The sequence below is a fragment of the Dysidea avara genome, chromosome 9 (genome assembly GCF_963678975.1).
Source record: "Dysidea avara chromosome 9, odDysAvar1.4, whole genome shotgun sequence".
NCBI lineage: Eukaryota > Metazoa > Porifera > Demospongiae > Dictyoceratida > Dysideidae > Dysidea > Dysidea avara.
The window spans coordinates 32,232,796-32,252,654 of record NC_089280.1 but is presented as its reverse complement, the minus strand read 5'-3'; the positions used below and the strand labels follow the sequence as shown (position 1 = coordinate 32,252,654).

Genomic DNA, 19,859 nt, shown 5'->3' with positions numbered 1-19,859 from the left:
ATGCAAGATAGTCAACTTGTGTGGTAATATTTGAACTGCAAAGTAGGACCCACAAAGTTTTAGATTGAGTATCAACACATCATTTTTTGGATATTGCATGATTTTGCAACAAAAGTTGGATTTGTAAGTGCAGATTCTTGCAAACTTTCTCACATTAGTTGGACATTCTCTTGCAAACTTTCTATCTAGGGTGATTGTGCTCTGTATGCAAGCATAGAAATGAGCAAATATCCAACTGGATAGCTGGCACTGGATAACTTTTGTTGGTGCAGAATTCGAAAATACTTTTCATTTGCTCTGGCACCCATGATAAATCTTCCTCACAGTATGCAACTGGATGTTCACTCAGTCTACTTTACAAGACTGTATATATGTTTTCTGGCTGGTGACGATGAATCAACTTCTCACATGAAACAGTGTATGTAGCCCACTACCTGTGCAATTGAAGCTACTTTGCTGGTATAAAATTAATAACCACTAATACTGTAAATAATTATACCCAACTGGATGGCACAAAGCTGCAGCAGTTTTGGTGGCAGCAATTGTCAGCATCCCGAAATGGCAATGAAAATACTTCATTATCATGCACCAACCAGATAGCAAACAGCTTTGAATCTGCATGATAGACTAAGTATCCATTCAACCTCAACATGTGGCTACTTGCAAAGGATTCTCACTAGTCTAGTAGGATGTTACTGAGAATAGTTGTACTCACCAAATTAGCTGCACTATTTATTTAGTCAGCTCTGGCACACATGACAAGGAGAGCTACATCTCCCTCGCAGCATGGCAATACAGTCAATTGTTCAATCTGCAAGTTCGAAAATAATCCAAGACTATTGGTCATCTGGCAGAGATATAGATATTTTCAGGGATGAGGAAGAGAAGGAGGCTAGATTCCCATCCCAATTGGCTAATAAATCATTCAACTACCAAGCATCACTACAAACATAATTATTCCAAGCTTTAAAAAGCCAAAGATGTTAATGTTGACACATTGCCAACAAAAAATGTTCAATGTGCACTAAAATTCATTGTTTTCATGCAAACATCTACGATGAATTATTTTCAAACTTGCAGGATAAACTAAGTGAACATTCTAATGTACTACTAAGCAATGAGGAAGATCTAGTGCCACTTGTCATAGGTGCTAAAGCAGCTCAAAAGTATTCTTCATGATCTCAATCCGAAGAAGCGGGCCCATGTAAACTTTGCAGCTAGATATATGCAATGTTACCAATAATTACTGCATACATTTATTATTACTGTGTAAAATATTTGTTTGAGTACTAGATAACATCCAGCTAAATAGAAGCTTCAAGCCCCTCCTTACAACTTTAACAATTGCTTGAAAATAATTATGATGAGCTCAATCCTCAATGACTCATGTTTGGTGGTGAATAGCAACACCGTATTGGAATGGCCAGTCACAACTAAATTTAAACAACATGTATATAGGTCGTTACAGCCTTGCTGATGCATGAAGCAGAATACACTACACTGTCACTGTCGAAAGGCATCAAGTGCACTTAAAATGCCAAAACAAGACAGTGATCTGGTCAAAATCAGCTACTCATGAACCACCACTATTAGCTACACAGGATTTAGTTAGTTAACTAGATAACTTAAGTTTGCCAAAACTGGTTCATCACCTAGCATACTCTATCAACACTTGTCAACGGACTGCTCCACTATCTCAAATTAAACGACTGTTGTACCACGGTAAAATCTCTTCTAACGGTACCAGAAAAGGTCTTACATTATTATTGTGTGTCTCTGTTGTTCTTGGTGTTCATTTTTGTTCTAGAAGAGTGAGTCACTGCTTCCATCAGGCATTATTTCGAACTTCGAAATGTCTGAAACTAGCATGAGTAACGGACCAGGTGGGATAAAACGTCCAAGAGTTTACAGCGTTTCGCCTGATAAGAGAACTGAACAACTACAGAAGTTTCCTGGTGGAACTTGTGTGAAATGTAAGCAAGATCTGAGTCCAGAAAGTGAGGCAATACAATGCGATTTGTGTAATATCTGGGTACATGCCAAATGTGAAGGGGTGAGTAAAGATATGTACGATAACTTAAACCTTGTATATTCTAGTTTGAGCAATATCTCTTATTACTGTGAACTAAATCATTGTAACAGCAGGATAAAGCAGTTAATAAATGCTTATTTCATCGAAGCAACTGAAGCAGAGCCCAAACAAATTGAAACCACACCTATCAAGGACACAATTCATGCTATGAAAGAATCTCTTCAAGTTGCTATCAATGAATTAGTCTCCAAAGTTGACTATCTTCTCTCATCAAATAGCAACCTCCAGATGGAAATAAATAACACTTCACAGTCAATGAATGACACACCTACCCAAAATGGCATACGTCCATCTTCTTCACCACCTATCTCAAGTAATGCTACGTTGAATATTCTGGATGATCTTGCTGACAGGGAGCGAAGGTGCAAAAATCTGATTGCGTATAACTTTAAAGAACCATCCGATCATCAAACAGATAATTTGAGATTTCAAGAGTCATGTTCAACTGTGTTTAAATTGAATATTACTTTGACAAAAAACAGCTTGCCTTAGCAAAAGAGTAGAAGACAAGCCGAGACCCTTACTTGTTTGCCTTAGTGATGAATCTGACAAATTGAAATTCTATCAAGGACTGGAATGCTTCACAAACAGGAACAATACAGTAAGGTATACTGATAGAACAAAGTTTGAATGCCAGAAACACCATAAATTAGTGGAGGAAATGAAATGCAGAAGACAGAGTGGTGAAACGAATTTGGTAATCTGAAATGGCAGCATTGTTACCTTATTACCGTATAGTAAAAAACTTTGACGGTAAAAAACTTTGGCGAATTTGGCGAATAAGGTTCGATTCGCCAAAGTTTTTTACCGCCATTTTTTTTTCTTTTCAGTTATCACATGATCACAATCGAGTGGCCACGTTGACGGATTGTGATGAAGTCTATCCTTCAATATTTCAAACCGCTACCAAAAGAGAAGACAGAAGATATTGCTCTACCTGCTCCACATGGACCGTTAAGCAGCAAAGTTCCACCGGGAACAATCGAAGCGGCCAATGAAAGGGTATCGTCTAAGCTACAACCTCCGCCGTCAACGAAATCCTCCAGTGATGCTGATTCCAGCAGGGGTAACTACATAAAAGTGAGTGATGCCCAAAGATTTGCTATCGCAAAGCGAGCGGCACAGTTTGGAACAACCGCTTCGATGAGATATTTTGCCAGCAAATACCCTGATCAATTTGCGTCTTTGAAAGAACCTACTGTTAGGAGGTGGAAGAATAAATATAAGGCAGACTTGGCAAATAATAAATCTGTTGGCACTGTGAATGACGATTCTGAACAGGAAGAATCACGAGAACTCTGTCTGAAAAAGACTGGACGACCACTCAAGCTGGGTGAAGAACTCGATAAACAGGTCAGGGAGTATGTTGGGGTTCTAAGAGCTAAGGGCCTTGTTATCAACACTGCTGTTGTTATAGCTAATGCTGAGGGTATACTCATGCACAAAGATGCCAACTTATTACAACAAATCGCTTTGACAGAAGGATGGGCAAAGTATCTGTTACGGCGAATGGGGTTTGTGAGGAGGAAGGCTACAACAAAAGCTAAAATCTCTGTTGAGGACTTTGAAGAAATCAAGAGAGACTACGTTTTAGACATGGAGGTAGTGGTATCAATGGATAAAATTCCTAAGGAGCTTATAATTAATTTTGATCAAACTGGAATACATTATGTTCCAGTTTCAGATTGGACGATGGCTGAAGAAGGGGCAAAACGGGTTGAATTGGTAGGCAAAGACGACAAAAGACAGCTAACTGCTGTTTTTGCAGGTTCCATGAGTGGAGAGTTTTTGCTACCTCAATTAGTTTATCAAGGGAAAACAACACGTTGCCTTCCACATTATGACTTTCCGTCGGATTGGCACATAACATTTTCTGCTAATCATTGGTCAAATGAGGACACGATGAAAGAGTACATTACCTACATTATTCTACCATACATCCATAAGAAGAGGGAAGAATTAAAGCTTGCTAGTGATTATCCAGCATTGCTTACCTTTGATAATTTCAAAGCCCAGTGTACTCATGCAATCCTCATTCTCCTCGATCAAAATAACATTAATGTTGTATTGGTTCCAGCAAACTGCACCGATAGGTTGCAACCACTAGATTTGAGTGTGAACAAATCAGTGAAATCTCACTTACGAAACGAGTTTCAGACCTGGTATGCCAAGAAAGTATGTACACAGTTGCAAGGAGAGTCGAAACACGAACCTGTTGATTTAAAACTTAGCACAGTCAAGCCATTGGGAGCTGGGTGGATGAAATCTTGCTATGACTACATTAAAAGCAAACCTGACATCATTATAAATGGCTTCAGGGAAGCTGGAATTCTACTTTAACTCAACCAGTATTTGATTTTAATGATAATTTTATTAATGCAATAAATTATTTAATGAATCATAACATACACTTATAGCAAAGCATGAGAAGTAGTGGGGTATATATCCACATTATTTAATTGCATGCCCTGAAAATGGAGTCATTTGTTTTGCAGCAAAACAGCGGGCTAGGTGCATTCTCATTGCCGACTGTTTATACTTTTGCTTGCTTGGGTGTAATCCAAAAGCCAAGGCTGTAGCATTAGCAATAGAGAACAGCCCACAATCCATCCCTCCTTTCTGCTTTTGACAACGTCACATTGTTATGGTGAGCTTTGGAAAATTTGCTGTAGCAAAGAGTTTGTGAATTATTCCAGTTGTTTCTTGATCACAGTGATTGAACAACGTATCAAAAACCTTCACTTCACCTAACTTGCAGTTTATAGTCGAAGCTGTAACCCAGTGATGCCTTGCTTGACAGTGAACAATTTGGATGCAGTTAGTGAGAAAACCATTTGGAAAAAGCTGATTTCTTTCTTGAAAAAGTGTAGACTGAAGTCCACTCACTTTTGGATATTGAGCTTTTAGCAACTCCTGTGAAAGATTGATCTCAAGATCAGAGAGTTCTTGGCCCATTATTATGTCTTCTTCACAAAAGTTTTTTGGCTTCTTTTTTGGTGGTGACTGATCAACCTGATCTTGAGTGCTGCATTGAGCAGTTAAATCCACCATTGATACAGACCCATCTATAGATTCCATAGCAACTGGCAGTGCAGTTGACTCAGCACTGGCATTAGCAAGAAAGTCCAAATTAACTAAATCATCCACACAATCTGCAGTTTTTATGCCCAACTTTACATTGATGGTTTCCTGTGTCTTTGCCCATTCCTTTTGGTCATCTATAATGTAGGTTAAAATACAAGGAATTTCTAATCCTCCTTGCTCAAGGTCAGCTGAATAACGTCGGTGCCCATTTACCCTACACTGAATCGTGCCACCACGCCTTATAAAGATTGAGCTCACTTTAGAAATCTTCCTAGGAACATGTCCCACAGTCGAAAGTACTCCAGAAATATATTTCTTGATGGCAACGGCATGTGCATCGTGACTATTTCCAGGTTCTCGTTCGCATAAAAGTTCATCGTATGCGGTTGGATTCGGCCATATACTTTGGTACTCATGATAACCTCTGCTGCTAGAGTCCACTGAAAAACGAAACGACGATCTTGGCATCGCAGGAGACTACAGCAAACTACACGCTTTCACTAGCATGTGGTTCCGGTTTGACCAAACCAGTTTACGAGAGTCCACGTGCCTTGTCGTACGCCATTACGTAATTTCACAAAAGCCACCCAATCGTCAATGTTTTTTCCGTCAATTTTCAAACTGCGGGCATTCGCCAAACTTTTTTACCGTCAAAGTTTTTTACTATACGGTACCTTGTTCCAATTCCCCTAAAGCCACCTCTCAGCACTCCTGACGATCCACGTATAGCTGCAACATTACAATGTACTGACTATAATTTTGAAAATTGTCATCCCCCTTGCATTAACAAGATTTCTCCACACAATAGAGCACACAAAAACCACATACCTCATCCACCCAGGGTGCCTCAAACTAAGAAATCAATGAAACTGGCAATTGTTAATTGTCATAGCATTGTCAATAAGCATACTGAGCTCGAAGCATTACTTCATGTACATAACTTAGACTTACTTATTTGCACTGAATCTCACCTTGATGAAACAGTAATATCCTCAGAAAATTTTCCATCACAATATACTACCTACCATCATGATAGAAACAGGCATGGTGGCGGTGTTTTCATACTGGTTAGAAATGACATTCCATACTCTTTAATTCATGTATCTGAAATGATTGAGCAAACTTGGGTTCACATCCACAAGGATCACAAACAAAGTGTCATACTGGGATCAGTCTACTGTCCACCAAACTCTCTTGGTACAATCTTAGATCAATCGAAAGTTACTATCAGTGATATCAAAAACTCCCATCCTACTATCATCCATATCTTTTTACCTTGTGTCAAACTGCTCCTGGTATTAGTGACCATGATTCTATTAGAAACTAGACTACTCAAATCACACTAGCAAAGAAATCTCCTAGAGAAATCTTCTTATACCATAAAGCAAACTGGGACATCATACGAGACAGAATGTGCAGTATTAGTGAAAGATAGTTTGATTTAAACTCTACCAATGAAAGAAGTGTGGAGGATAACTGGACATTCTTTCACGAACAGTATATATATACGACTTATAGAAGAACACATCCCTAAAAAATTTCTCAGTACTAAATCTCATTTACCTTGGATGAACACTACTTAAAAACAATTGCTCAGGAAAAGCAGCAAACATACAATCGTGCTAAGAAATACCAGCGTATACAAGATTGGGATGAATATAAAAGACTACAACACCAGTCTAAAAGTATCATGCACCAACAACATAAAAGGTATTTATCTAACTTAATAAACCCACAAAATAACAGTAACAATCTTAGCAATTTTGGCATTATGTAATAGTTAGACACTCGCAATAGGTGTCTTCGAGGATTTAAAAACCATCGGTGACGTCAATAATTACCTCGGCTGCGCCTCGGTAATTATTGACGTCACCTCAGGTTTTTAAATACTCGAAGACGCCTATTGTGAGTGTCTAAGTGTTTTAGACAATGGCATAGAAGCAGTGAGTTAGTATAGAGAGTTCCCATTGTAAACACCTAGGGTATTTCAGCGAGCAAAAGATGTGAGGTCGCGCAAGCCATGAAGCGCGAATAACTGAAGGTTTGTAAAGTCGATAAAAAGTATGTTTGAGGCATTATAGATGCGTGTGAATGGCAGCAAATGAGAATAGCCAGTGCCAACATGGCTGTCTTGGTCTACAGAGCGTGCTTTAATATGGCGAAGGCCACAAACTGAATTAATGGCTTGTACCACGATGGTCTATAAATCCACTGAGCTACCCACGATAACAGCGTGCCTGAGTGTAATTTCTTTGTAATAATCTGCTCGCAATCGCTTGGTGTTTACTGATGTGCGAAATACTAATTGTCCACAAAAGGCTAATTGCATTACTGTGGGCCACATTGTGGTTGTAAACAACTGTCGGGTGTCTTACCAGTGAGACACCTGATACCAGGTTTCTTCGCAAATAAGAGACCTCCACACATCAAACGAAACGCTGCATACCATTGTCTAAGTTAAAGGTAAATGCCAGGACAATGTGGGAATTGGGACATTAAAGAATCAGGCAAATGATATGGTCACTGATTCCACAGAAAAGGCTGAGATTTTAAGCAAACAGTTTGAATCAGTTTTTACCACTGAGGACACAAGTAGTATTCCAGATACTGGTACCTCACCATACCCATCCATCCCAGATATTGATATTACACTCAGTGGAGTGAGGAATCTTCTTTTAAAATCCAACGTGAATAAATCTCCCAGTCCTGATAACATACATGTTGCTTTCTGCCTTTGAAACAGCCCCTTTATTAACCCTTTGGCCCCTAAAGCCAATATTTTGGCTTTGTTTCTTAAAAACGAAAGTTATTTTACAAAAAATACGCATTTTACCATAGAGCTGAGCGATAGTGCAACTATCACTATCACGATTTGATAGTAACTTTTATATCACGATAGCGATAGTATCACGATAGTACTACTAGTTACCAAAGACACTCAACTTCACATAAATGACACACAAATAATCCAATTACACACCACGTATCTGGTTTTCTAACGCTATATTGGTAATTTGTTATGTATTACAGTTGTAATCTTTGTTGTGTATGCTCAACTGGACTTTCATAGTTTCCTCAACTTCAACACTATCATGTTTGCTGCTGTTATTCATGTTTGTGAGAAATGTTTTGATATATCGCGATAGTATGATTGCATACTATCATTATCACGATTGTTACTCACTATCACGATAATCGATAGATCGCAACTATCGCTCAGCTCTATTTTACCATATAAATTTGGGCTCCTGTAACCCAAGTAGGAACAACCTATTCCTTCGCGGTTTGTGTTAAACTACTCATGAAGGATAGATCTACGACATCATATAACTTTTACTAACCTTCTTTATTTCGTCTCTCCTTTATGACAGGTAGTATCGTAATAATTATCATCTTAAAAATGGCTGAAAATTCTTTCAAACGCATATTGGCCTTACTTCATGCTCGATCGTGCTACAATGTTCGGATAAAGCTTAGGGTATTACCCATTAACCACAGAGTAGTGTGGTCCAAACCGTATATTCATAGGATATTTTGTTTTACAAGATACGTGCGTTTGAACGCATGCGTGTAACAAAAGCCAATATATTGGCTTTCGCGTTTAACGGAACACTTTTCTTTATTAACATAGGGGCCAATTAATTAACTCATCTATTCCAACAATCATTAAGTGTCGATGATTGACTAACTACAACCCATATAATACTATTATTATTAGCATTGTATTAGGCCTAGGCATGTATTGTATAATTGTTTGTGTTTTTCGCTTGTGGGGTTGAGTTTTGGGTCACGTGAATAATAGAAGAGTCAACACGTGCTGGTGTAGTGTTAGTAGTCCGTCAACTCCTCCTGCTCCTGTACATCACATCAACGTGAAGCGTCAGACTCCCCTTCCCTACATGGTGCTGTGACGCTGGAGTCGTTTCGTCAAACGAGCTACTTCCGGACCTTGTAACCCCTCGCGAAAACGCTTGGTACCGTAGCATTTCTTAAACGGTACCCCGGAAGGCAAGCGCTTCACCTACAGTGTTCATTTGTTTTGTGTCGTTTTCCTTGTAGAAAACATTCACGGAGATGGAGGAGACTCAACGTGCAAAGGGATCACGTGCGGCGTATCGCGCACATGTTACTCGTATATTTAAGAAAGTAGACGAGAATCTAGAGACGGAAACCCCATTGACGGACACTCAAGTCGCCAAACTCACCAGCAATTTAGAACAGTTAACCCAGAAGAAGGATACATTACAACAGCTGAACGGGCAGATCGCCTCATCAATACAGACATCAGAGGAATTAGAAACTGAGATTCTTGAAGCAGAAGAAATACAGGACACCATCATTGAGTATATGAGTCTGATTAAACACCGCCTTGAGAAAACTAGAGAACCTGCACGCACTCTCAGTGTAACAGCTCCAGAGTTTGTACCCACGTTGCCACCACCAGTAACCAGAGAACCGGTAAGCCGGTTACCTAAGTTAAGCTTACCCCACTTTTCGGGGGATACCTTGATGTGGCAAGTCTTCAAAGACTCGTTTGATGCAGCCGTACACAACTCTCCTTCCCTAAGCAAAGTGCAGAAGTTCAACTACTTGAGAGCGCAGTTGCAGGGTGATGCACTGAGGGCCATAGCTGGACTACAACTCACTGATGCTAACTATGACCATGCCATAGCCCTTCTTACACAGAGATATGGTCAGTCTCATAAGATCGAACAGGCACACATGCAAGCTCTGTCACAAACCAACTGTCCCACCTCGTCCTTGTCCAGTCTGCAGTTGTTCTACGACACAATAGAAGCCCACATAAGAGGATTGACTGCACTTGGCAAAACAGAAGACTCGTATGAATCAATGCTAGTGCCTATCATTCTGGGAAAGCTACCAAGTGATGTACATAAGAACCTTGTTCGAGAACACGGCGTTGGGACATGGACCATCGCAGAGTTAAGAGATGCCATTTGGAAGGAAATCACTATTTTAGAATGTGGATCATTGTCCAACAAGTGCAAGACAATGGAACCCTACCAGTCTACAATGACTACCACTCTACATACCGGTGCAAGTGGACGTCAATCCCAACCTGCTAATTCAGGTACTAGTAAGAACACCTGTGTATTTTGTAAGGGTCCACATTTTTGTGGTCGCTGTGATGTTGTTAAGGATCCCCAAAAACGCTTTGAATTAGTTAAGAAGGGGAAACACTGCTTTAATTGTTTGGGGCACCATAGGGCTTCACAGTGTCCTTCAAAGTGGAGATGCAAATTGTGCAGACAGAAGCACCATACTAGCTTATGCGGTGCATTTACCAAGCCATCTGAGTCTAATACCACTCCAGTCACTACACAGGCATCTATCACAACAGAGAGAGTGCAACCTCACACTTCTGTTCAACCCCAAACAACAGTACAACCTCAGTCAACAGTACAATCTCAGACAACAGAAACCACTACACCATCATCCACTGCAATGAATGCTGCCATTATTCCCCCAGAGCCCGCCACACGTACAAATTCTATGTGCTTATTGAAAACTGCAGTTGCTCAAGTTAGTGTGAATGGCATCCGAGTGGAAGCACACATTCTGTTCGATGAAGGGGCCCAGAGATCCTTCATGTCTAACCAACTAGCCAAGAAGCTAATGATATCTCCTCAACAAACTGAACACATCAATATCTCTACCTTTGGAGGAGAACCAACCCTGACCAAACAGTTGGACAATGCTACAGTCAACGTTGAGACACTGACAGGTGAATCTATTCCAATATCAGTTCTACTGGTCCCAGTCATTGCGGCACCCCTACAGAACAGGTATCATACTCACTTGATAAACATAGAACACTTACAGGGACTTCAGCTAGCCAACCCAGTGTCAACATCCAGTAACTTTTACATCTCATTATTGATTGGTGCTGATTATTACTGGCAGTTCGTGGGTGACCACATTGTGCGAGGTAATGGACCTACTGCAATGCAGTCCAAACTAGGTTACCTTCTGTCTGGACCACTTGTTGTTCCACCAGCTCCTACTACTAACGCCAGTATGTTTCATGTTTCCACACCAGCTACTGACTGTAACAATGCTCCGACCTTTTGGATGATGGAATCTGCTAATGTCACACAGCCTGAGACAGCAGAAGTAGAGAACGAATTTCTGGAGAGATACCAACAATCTTGCATCAGGCGAGAAGAGGATGGTGCATACCGTGTGAAGTTTCCTTGGAAACAAGAATATCCACCCCTCCCTTCAAACTATGCAGTTTGCAAAAACAAGACCCGCTCTTTAGCTCGCAAACTCAGCCACACTCCTGAACTGCTGCACCTATATGGGAAAATTATTATGGAACAAGAACAAAGAGGTTTCATCGAGAAGGTAACTGCACCAGACCTTACCAAGGATGTCCACTATATACCACATCACCCGGTTAGTAAAGCTTCCTCGACAACACCGATCAGAATCGTGTACAATTGTAGCTACCGTCAGGCTAGACACCCCAGTCTTAATGATTGCTTGCTAACTGGTCCATCCTTCACAACAGACATGTGCTCTATCCTCCTACGCTTCCGTTCCCATGCCATTGGAATTTCTACAGATTTAGAGAAGGCCTTTTTACATGTTAGGCTGGATGAGTCCGACCGTGACAACACCAGATTCTTCTGGTTATCATCACCATCTGATCCAGAAAGTGACCTTGAAATTTATCGATTTAAAACTGTCTTGTTTGGCTCTACCAGCTCCCCATTTATGCTTATGGCCACACTACATCATCATCTGAATTCTTGGGATAGCCCAGTAGCTCAGGACATGAAGCAGAATCTCTACGTGGATAACGTCATTAGTGGATGTAGTACCGAAGCAGAAGCTATTAAGTATTACAGAGAAGCCCGATTCATAATGACACAAGCCCAATTCAATTTGAGATCATGGGCATCTAACAGCTCACAACTGCAAGCTGTTACAGTGGCTGAGGGAACAGCTGATTGTGATGTTACTGTAAACCTATTAGGATTGTTGTGGAACACAGCTCCTGACACCATTAGCTTCACCCCTAAACAGTTTCTATCCAACACAGAAGTACCACTACCTGTCACTAAACGTTTAGTACTCCAACTTTCATCAAAGGTATATGATCCTTTAGGAATTTTGTCACCGGTCACAATTCAAGCAAAGATTTTAATGCAGGATCTATGGAGATCAGGTATCGCTTGGGATGACCCATTGTTCCCAGAACACACAAACAGATGGTGGAAGATAGCTGAGGATCTACAAGATACCAGTAAGATTACAATACCTAGATTTTACTTTGGACCAACATACTCCCAGCCAGTAGAATTACATGTGTTTGCAGATGCCAGTATGAAGGCCTATGGTGCCATTGCATTTCTTAGAACTGGTGAGCACACCTGCTTTGTATTGGCCAGATCACGTGTGGTACCGCTCAAGCCACACACACTTCCGCGACTTGAATTGATGGCTGCTGTTGTCGCATCAAGACTGGCTCAATTCGTTGTTTCATCTCTTCCTCACCTACTTCAGAAATACGCAGTTAAGCTGTGGAGTGACAGCCAAATTGTGCTTCATTGGTTGTACAGTAAGAAACGCTTAAAACAGTTCATTTCAAACCGAGTTCAAGAGATTAATAAGACATTCCCAGATATTCCTTGGCTCTACTGCCCAACCAATGACAACCCGGCAGATTTACTAACAAGGGGATTGAGTGCTGCTCAGCTAAACTCATCGTGTTTGTGGCAACAAGGCCCACCGTGGCTCACAGATGAAACTCGTTGGCCTGCTTGGAATCATAGTGAGATCCTACACCTACAAGTGGATGACGATGTCATGGAGACAAATACCAGTGCTACTGACCTACCTAACACAGTAACCTCAGGTATTCACAACCTTATTGAACTTACAAAGTATAGTTCACTGATGAAAGTATTAAGAGTGTCAGCTCATGTTTACAGATTTGTCCATAATGCTAGGAATCCCACCAAGCGACATATTGGTCCACTGTCCGTGGATGAAACTAACAAGGCACTTACTCTCTGGATCCACAGTTGTCAGCACACCACCTTCCACAAGGAAATTTTGAACATTAGGGCTAAACGTGGAAAGAGATTACCTCTCGTGAGACAACTACGTTTGTTCATGGACAGCTCTGATTATTTACGTTGTGGCGGGAGGATCCATAACGCGCATGTAGATTCTGACACCAAGTTTCCTATCCTACTACCTAAACATCATCCCTTGACAAAGCTGATAGTGTTGGCTGTTCATAAGGAGCAACTTCATGCAGGTGTAACTGGAACAGTTACGTCTATAAGACAAGGATACTGGATCCCCTCGGCTCGACAGTTAGTAAGGCAACTAATCAGAAAGTGTGTCTCCTGCCGTAAGGTATCAGGAAAACCCTACATGGTACCAGAACCACCGCCATTGCCACTTGATAGAGTTAAGGAGGGTAAGCCGTTTGATGTTACGGGTGTAGATTTCACCGGAGCCCTGCACGTGAAGAACAATGGAACTGAAGAGAAGGTATATATCTGTTTATTTATGTGCGGTCTGTCTAGGGCAGTCCATTTAGAAGTAGTTTGTGATCTGAGTGTTGAAACCTTTCTGAGAGCATTCCGCCGATTTGTGTCACGTAAGTCACTGCCCCAAGTGATGATATCCGATAATGCGTCTACATATGTGTCTGCGAGTAAGGAGTTGGAACAGATTTTTACCTCAGATAAGCTAGGAGAATCCCTGAATGCCAAGGGCGTGAGATGGAAGTTTATCCCCAAACGTGCCCCTTGGTACGGGGGGTTTTGGGAAAGGTTGATTGGTATTACGAAGACGGTATTGAGGAAAGTCTTGGGAAAGTCATTTATTACATTGGAGGTACTACAAACCTTAATAGTTGAAGTTGAAGCAGTACTAAATGATCGCCCCCTGACCTATCTATCAGCAGATGTGACTGACCCTGAGCCATTGACACCATCGCACCTGCTCTATGGACGACGCATGACTATGTTACCTTACCCAGCCGTAGAAGAGGAACAACATGACCCTACCTTTTTATCCAGTACATCACTGCGTGACAAGGTCAACAGACAAACACTATTGTTGAATCATTTTCAGAGGAGATGGCAGAGAGAATATTTAACTTCCCTCCGAGAGGCATACAAGGCTACAGGTACTTCTAAACAATCAGTGAAAGTGGGGGACGTCGTTCTGGTGCATGATGATATACCCAGACTACAATGGCGTTTGGCTGTGATCGAAGAATTGATGGAAGGCCTTGATGGATATGCTCGAGCAGCCAAAATAAGGACAAGCACAGGGAGAACAAGCCGACCAATTGCCAAGTTGTACCCTCTTGAGTTGAGTTCCCCATGTGAGCCTACAACATGTGATGACAACAGAGAGACTGATAAGGACAATGATCACGATGTTAGTTCTGAGCCTGTTCACCAGAGACCAACCAGAGATGCTGTTGCAAGGGCTCGCGTACGAATTAAGAGTTGGACTAATCAGTTAACCGTGGCCCCGGAGGATGTCGATGATTGACTAACTACAACCCATATAATACTATTATTATTAGCATTGTATTAGGCCTAGGCATGTATTGTATAATTGTTTGTGTTTTTCGCTTGTGGGGTTGAGTTTTGGGTCACGTGAATAATAGAAGAGTCAACACGTGCTGGTGTAGTGTTAGTAGTCCGTCAACTCCTCCTGCTCCTGTACATCACATCAACGTGAAGCGTCAGACTCCCCTTCCCTACATTAAGAAGCGGTATAGTACCAATCTCTTGGAAACAAGCAAATGTCACTCCAGTGTATAAAAAGGGGGACAAGACAGATCCCGGAAACTACCACCCAGCATCTCTCACATCACTTGTATGTAAAACTCTAGAGCATGTCCTAGTCAGTCAGATAATGAAACACCTTGAGTCAAATTAGATACTAGCTGATGTACAGTATGGATTCAGATCCAATCAATCATGTGAAGCACAACTCTTCCTCATTGTAGATGATTTAGCAAGAGCAGTGGATAATAAACTTCAAGTTGATGTAGCCATTTTAGACTTTGAAAAGGCATTTGATAAAGTTGCTCATACCAGGTAAACCCATAAATTAGATTACTATGGTATAAGAGGAAACTTGCTGCAGTGGCTCCAATCTTTTCTAACTAACTGTACACAGAAAGTTGTTGTTGATGGTATATGCTCTTCTCCTTGTAATGTAACATCAGGAGTACCACAAGGATCAGTGCTCGGTCTAGTTTTATTTCTCATCTACACAAATGACATAACAACTAATATCCACAGCCAACTTAGACTCTTTGCTGATGATTGTCTAGTTTACAGCCCACCAGAAGATCACAAGATATTTCAAGATGACCTTGAAAAGTTATCAATATGGGCTGATATCTGGCAGATGAGGTTTGATATCAATAAGTGCTGCATACTACGGGTATTTACTCTACACACTACTAGTAATTTTACATACAATGTACAAAACCACTTTTACAAGTTGTCGAGAAGCATCACTACCTGGGAGTGCTCTTAGATAGTAAGTTATCATGGATCCCCCACATTAACTCAATTTGCAACAAAGCAAATCATCTACTAGGATTCCTACGTAGAAACCTCCATCATTGTCCACCTCACCTAAAAGTGCGTGCTTACAAATAAATTGTTTTACCATCCATTGAGTATTGTTCTGCTATATGGGACCCTTACCAGCAAACATCAATCCACAAGGTAGAAACGATACAACATCGTGCTGCACGGCTTGTATTAAACAAACCTTGGAGGAGGAACCATAGAGACAATATAACTGACATGCTAATAAGATTGAAATGGCAATCCCTTGGGAATCATAGAAGACACTCACGTTTAGTTCTGTTATTTAAGTTTGTAAACAAGATACATTCCTACCCAGTATTTGCCAGTGCCATCTCCCTTAACAGCTACCATAATCAGCTCATGCAACTGTTTGCCAGAACAAACTGATATCTTTATTCATTTTTGCCGACCGGAACAACTTAAACATTGAGGACTTCTTAATTGTGATTTAGATTCCTTTAAAGGTTATTTATCTCATTGTTAGTTAACCACTATACATGATTTTTGTACATTAGTGTTGTACCCTTGATGGGTTTTGCTAATCAACAAAATAAAAAAATGAATTTTATACTGACTTGATAGCACAGTGACACGTGAGCTGACACTACTAAAAGATTCCTGTACAGTATGCAAGAATAACCGGAAAATAATAGAGCAGACAGTCGCTACCCAGATGCGGGCGGTGAAAGGGAAGCAGAGAATTTATATCAATAAAGTGGTATTATGTTCATAACCAACTTGTCGGCACAGTACTATTCAAACGATAAACAATCCGAGTCGCCGAGTCCAGTACAGTGAATAGCTGAACCTCATAAAAGTCCCAGACGTAGCTACAGCCAGTTGCAGCCTTGCGGATGAATGCATGAAGCCGTTGGAGGCCGGCATCAAAGGCATTAGAAAATGTCAAAATACGACGGCAATCCAGTACAAAAATCAGTTACTCATGAATGCACCACTTACAACTAAGCACAGGACTCTACGTAACTCCTACCTAGCCAGTAGCGGTTCACCAAAACCCGAGCCAAAACCGGTTCACCCGCAACTGGCATACTTCATCAACAACATATGTGCCTAATCAACACACAACACGTCACTCACCAGCTAACACAAGTATGCAGCACTGCAAGCAAGTCCCTGCCATATCTCTTCTCGTTCGCGGCTAGAAGCGAGATTAAACTAGCTACACAGCGATTAGCCCAAATAAGGGAGTCAATAACAATGCTCACGTGCAACTTATATGCTGGGAGCAACAAGTTTACTATATAAGGTAACCACGTTGCAAGGGTGTTTATATAAAGCAATGTTATTTAATCAGGGAAAATAGCATCAGCTGCTTTTCAGCTATATGGCCTGAGAGCACAATAAACAGTACAAAATAAGTACCTACTTGGCTTAGACCATATACACAACAAACTTACAACATAGCTATAATCAAGACACACGGTAGTGTGTCGTGCGGCCCAAGAAGCCGGCGCGCCACACCGTGAGTATATTGACAGGAAGAACGAAAATGTCATTTTCACACCTTTGTATCTCGGTGATCACTTATCTGATTGGAACCAAATTTGCTACACAGTTTTCCGCCAGCCAAGGGAGTCTACATTCCAAATTTGAAGGAAATCGCTCCAGCCATTTCCGAGATACGAGCTGCCAAAGTTTAGTTTTTTTTTTCTTCGTTTTTTTTTTTCTTCTTCTTCTTCGTCTTTTCGCACACTTGCAAAAATTGCTGTAACTCGCAAACGCGTACTCTGATCGCCTTGAAATTTGGCACACAGAAAGGGAGTCCAAAGGCGAATTCTAGCATCAAATTTGGTACAAATCCGATGAATGGTTCAGGAGTTATGACCGATTATTCGCGTAAAACAAGATCGATTTGTTGTCACGCCTACAGGGTAAACCGCTTCATGGAATGAGTTGAAAATTGCTATGTAGATGGAGTAACCATCGTAGGAGTGCCTTTTGGTGGTTTGAAAGGAATCGAGATAAAGACCATGGAGATATGACACATACCCCAATCTGTGTCACAATTACGCGATCGATTTTTTATAAATATAAAAGTATTAGTTTTCACGCCTACTAGGCAAACCGCTTAGAGCAATGAGCTGAAAATCGGTGTATAGCTGGAATAATCTTCATTGAAAGTCCTTGCAGTAGTACAGAAGAATCGGATTACAAACCACTGAGTTGTGATTCGAAAGCCAACTCCGTGTAGCAAATGCGAGATCGAGATACTCTAATAGAACAGTCACCCTAATAGAGCATTCTGATAATTTATTTATTCCATTATAGAATTTTATTACATCACAAGTTATTCTGTAGGGAGTTCAGCTGCAAACAGTTAATCTTATAGACAGTTCAGCAAGAAGACAGTCACGATGTGGAGAGTTAAGCAAATATATCACTATAGAGATTCAGAACATTACAAGTCACACTGAAGAAAGTTCAGCTATAAACAAGTCATGCACAGTGTAGAGAATTCAGCTACAATTAAGTCACTCTCTAGAGAATTCAGTTACACAGAATTCAGCTACACACAAGTCACTGTGGAGAGAGTACAGCTACAAACAAAGTACCTTTTAGAGTGATCAGCTACAAACAAAACACTTTGCAGGGTGTTCAGCTGCAACAAATCAACCTTTAGAGCGATCAGCAATGAACAAATCAACACAAATCTACCTGTAGAGAGATAAGCTAGAAACAAATCACCCTGTAGAGAGTTCAGCTACAAAAAATCACCCTGTAGAGACATCAGCTAGAAACTAGACACAATGTAAGGAGTTCAGCTACAAGCAATCACCCTGTAGAGAGTTCAGCTAAAACAAATCAACCTGCAGAGAGATCAGCTACAGACAAATCACCTTATAGAGAGTTTAGCTACAAACAGATTACATGTAGAGAGATCGGCTACAAACAAATCAACATGCAGAGAGATCAGCTACACACAAATCAACTTGTAGAGAGATCAGCTAAAACAAATCAACCTGCAGAGAGATCAGCTACAAACAAATCACCTTATAGATAGTTCAGCTACAAACAAATTACCTTGTAAAGAGATCCGCTACAAACAAATCAACCTGCAGAGTGATCAGCTACACACAATTCAACTTGTAGAGAGATCAGCTACAAACAAATCACCCTGTAGAGAGATCAGCTAGAAACTACACACAATTTAAGGAGTTCAGCTACAAGCAAATCACCCTGTAGAGAGTTCAGCTACAAACAAACCAACCTGTAGAGCGATCAGCTAGAAACAAATTACCCTGAAGAGAGGTCAGCTACAAAAAATCACCCTGTAGAGATATCAGCTAGAAACAAATCACCCTGAAGAGAGGTCAGCTACAAAAAATCACCTTGTAGAGAAATCAACTACAAACAAAACACTTTGCAGAGAGTTCAGCTACAAACAAATCAACCTTGTAGAGAGATCAGCTACAAACAAATCACCCTGCAGAGAGATCAGCTACACACAAATCAACTTGTATAGAGATCAGCTACAAACAAATCACCCTGTAGAGAGATCAGCTAGAAACTACACACAATGTAAGGAGTTCAGCTACAAACAAATCACCCTGTAGAGAGATCAGCTACAAACTAGACACAAAGTAAGGAGTTCAGCTACAAGCAAGTTACCCTGTAGAGAGTTCATCTACAAGCAAATCAACCTACAGAGCAATCAGCTAGAAACAAATCACCCTGAAGAGAGGTCAGCTACAAAAAATCACCCTGTAGAGAGATCAGCTAGAAACAAATCACCCTGAAGAGAGGTCAGCTACAAAACAATCACCCTGTAGAGAGATCAGCTAGAAACAAATCACCCTGAAGAGAGGTCAGCTACAAACAAAACACTTTGCAGAGAATTCAGCTACAAACAAATCAGCTTGTAGAGAGATCAGTTACACACAAATCAACCTGTCGAGAGATAAGATAGAAACAAATCACCCTGTAGAGAGTTCAGCTACAAGCAAAACACCCTGTAGAGAGTTCAGCTACAAGCAAAACACCCTGTAGAGAGTTCAGCAACAAAGAAACCACCATGTAGAGAGTTCAACTGCAAACAAATCACCTTATAGAGA

General features: G+C 40.8%; 1 protein-coding gene across 3 annotated transcripts in view; it reads right to left on the bottom strand.

Moving 5' to 3' along the window:
• Nucleotides 1-17,019, bottom strand: part of LOC136267072 (contactin-3-like) — a 57,411-nt gene extending 40,392 nt beyond the window's left edge. For 2 of the 3 annotated variants that reach the window (XR_010706495.1, XM_066062121.1), the window contains exon 1: nucleotides 16,885-17,019. Coding sequence is in view for 2 of the 3 variants with exons in the window: in XM_066062121.1 (XP_065918193.1) it covers nucleotides 16,885-16,927 (43 nt within the window). In the remaining variant the exon portion in view is untranslated. Of the gene's footprint in view, nucleotides 1-6,147; nucleotides 6,602-16,884 lie in introns of those variants that run through there. The other variant, XM_066062122.1, reaches the window with a different exon arrangement.
• Nucleotides 17,020-19,859: the final 2,840 nt, after the last annotated feature.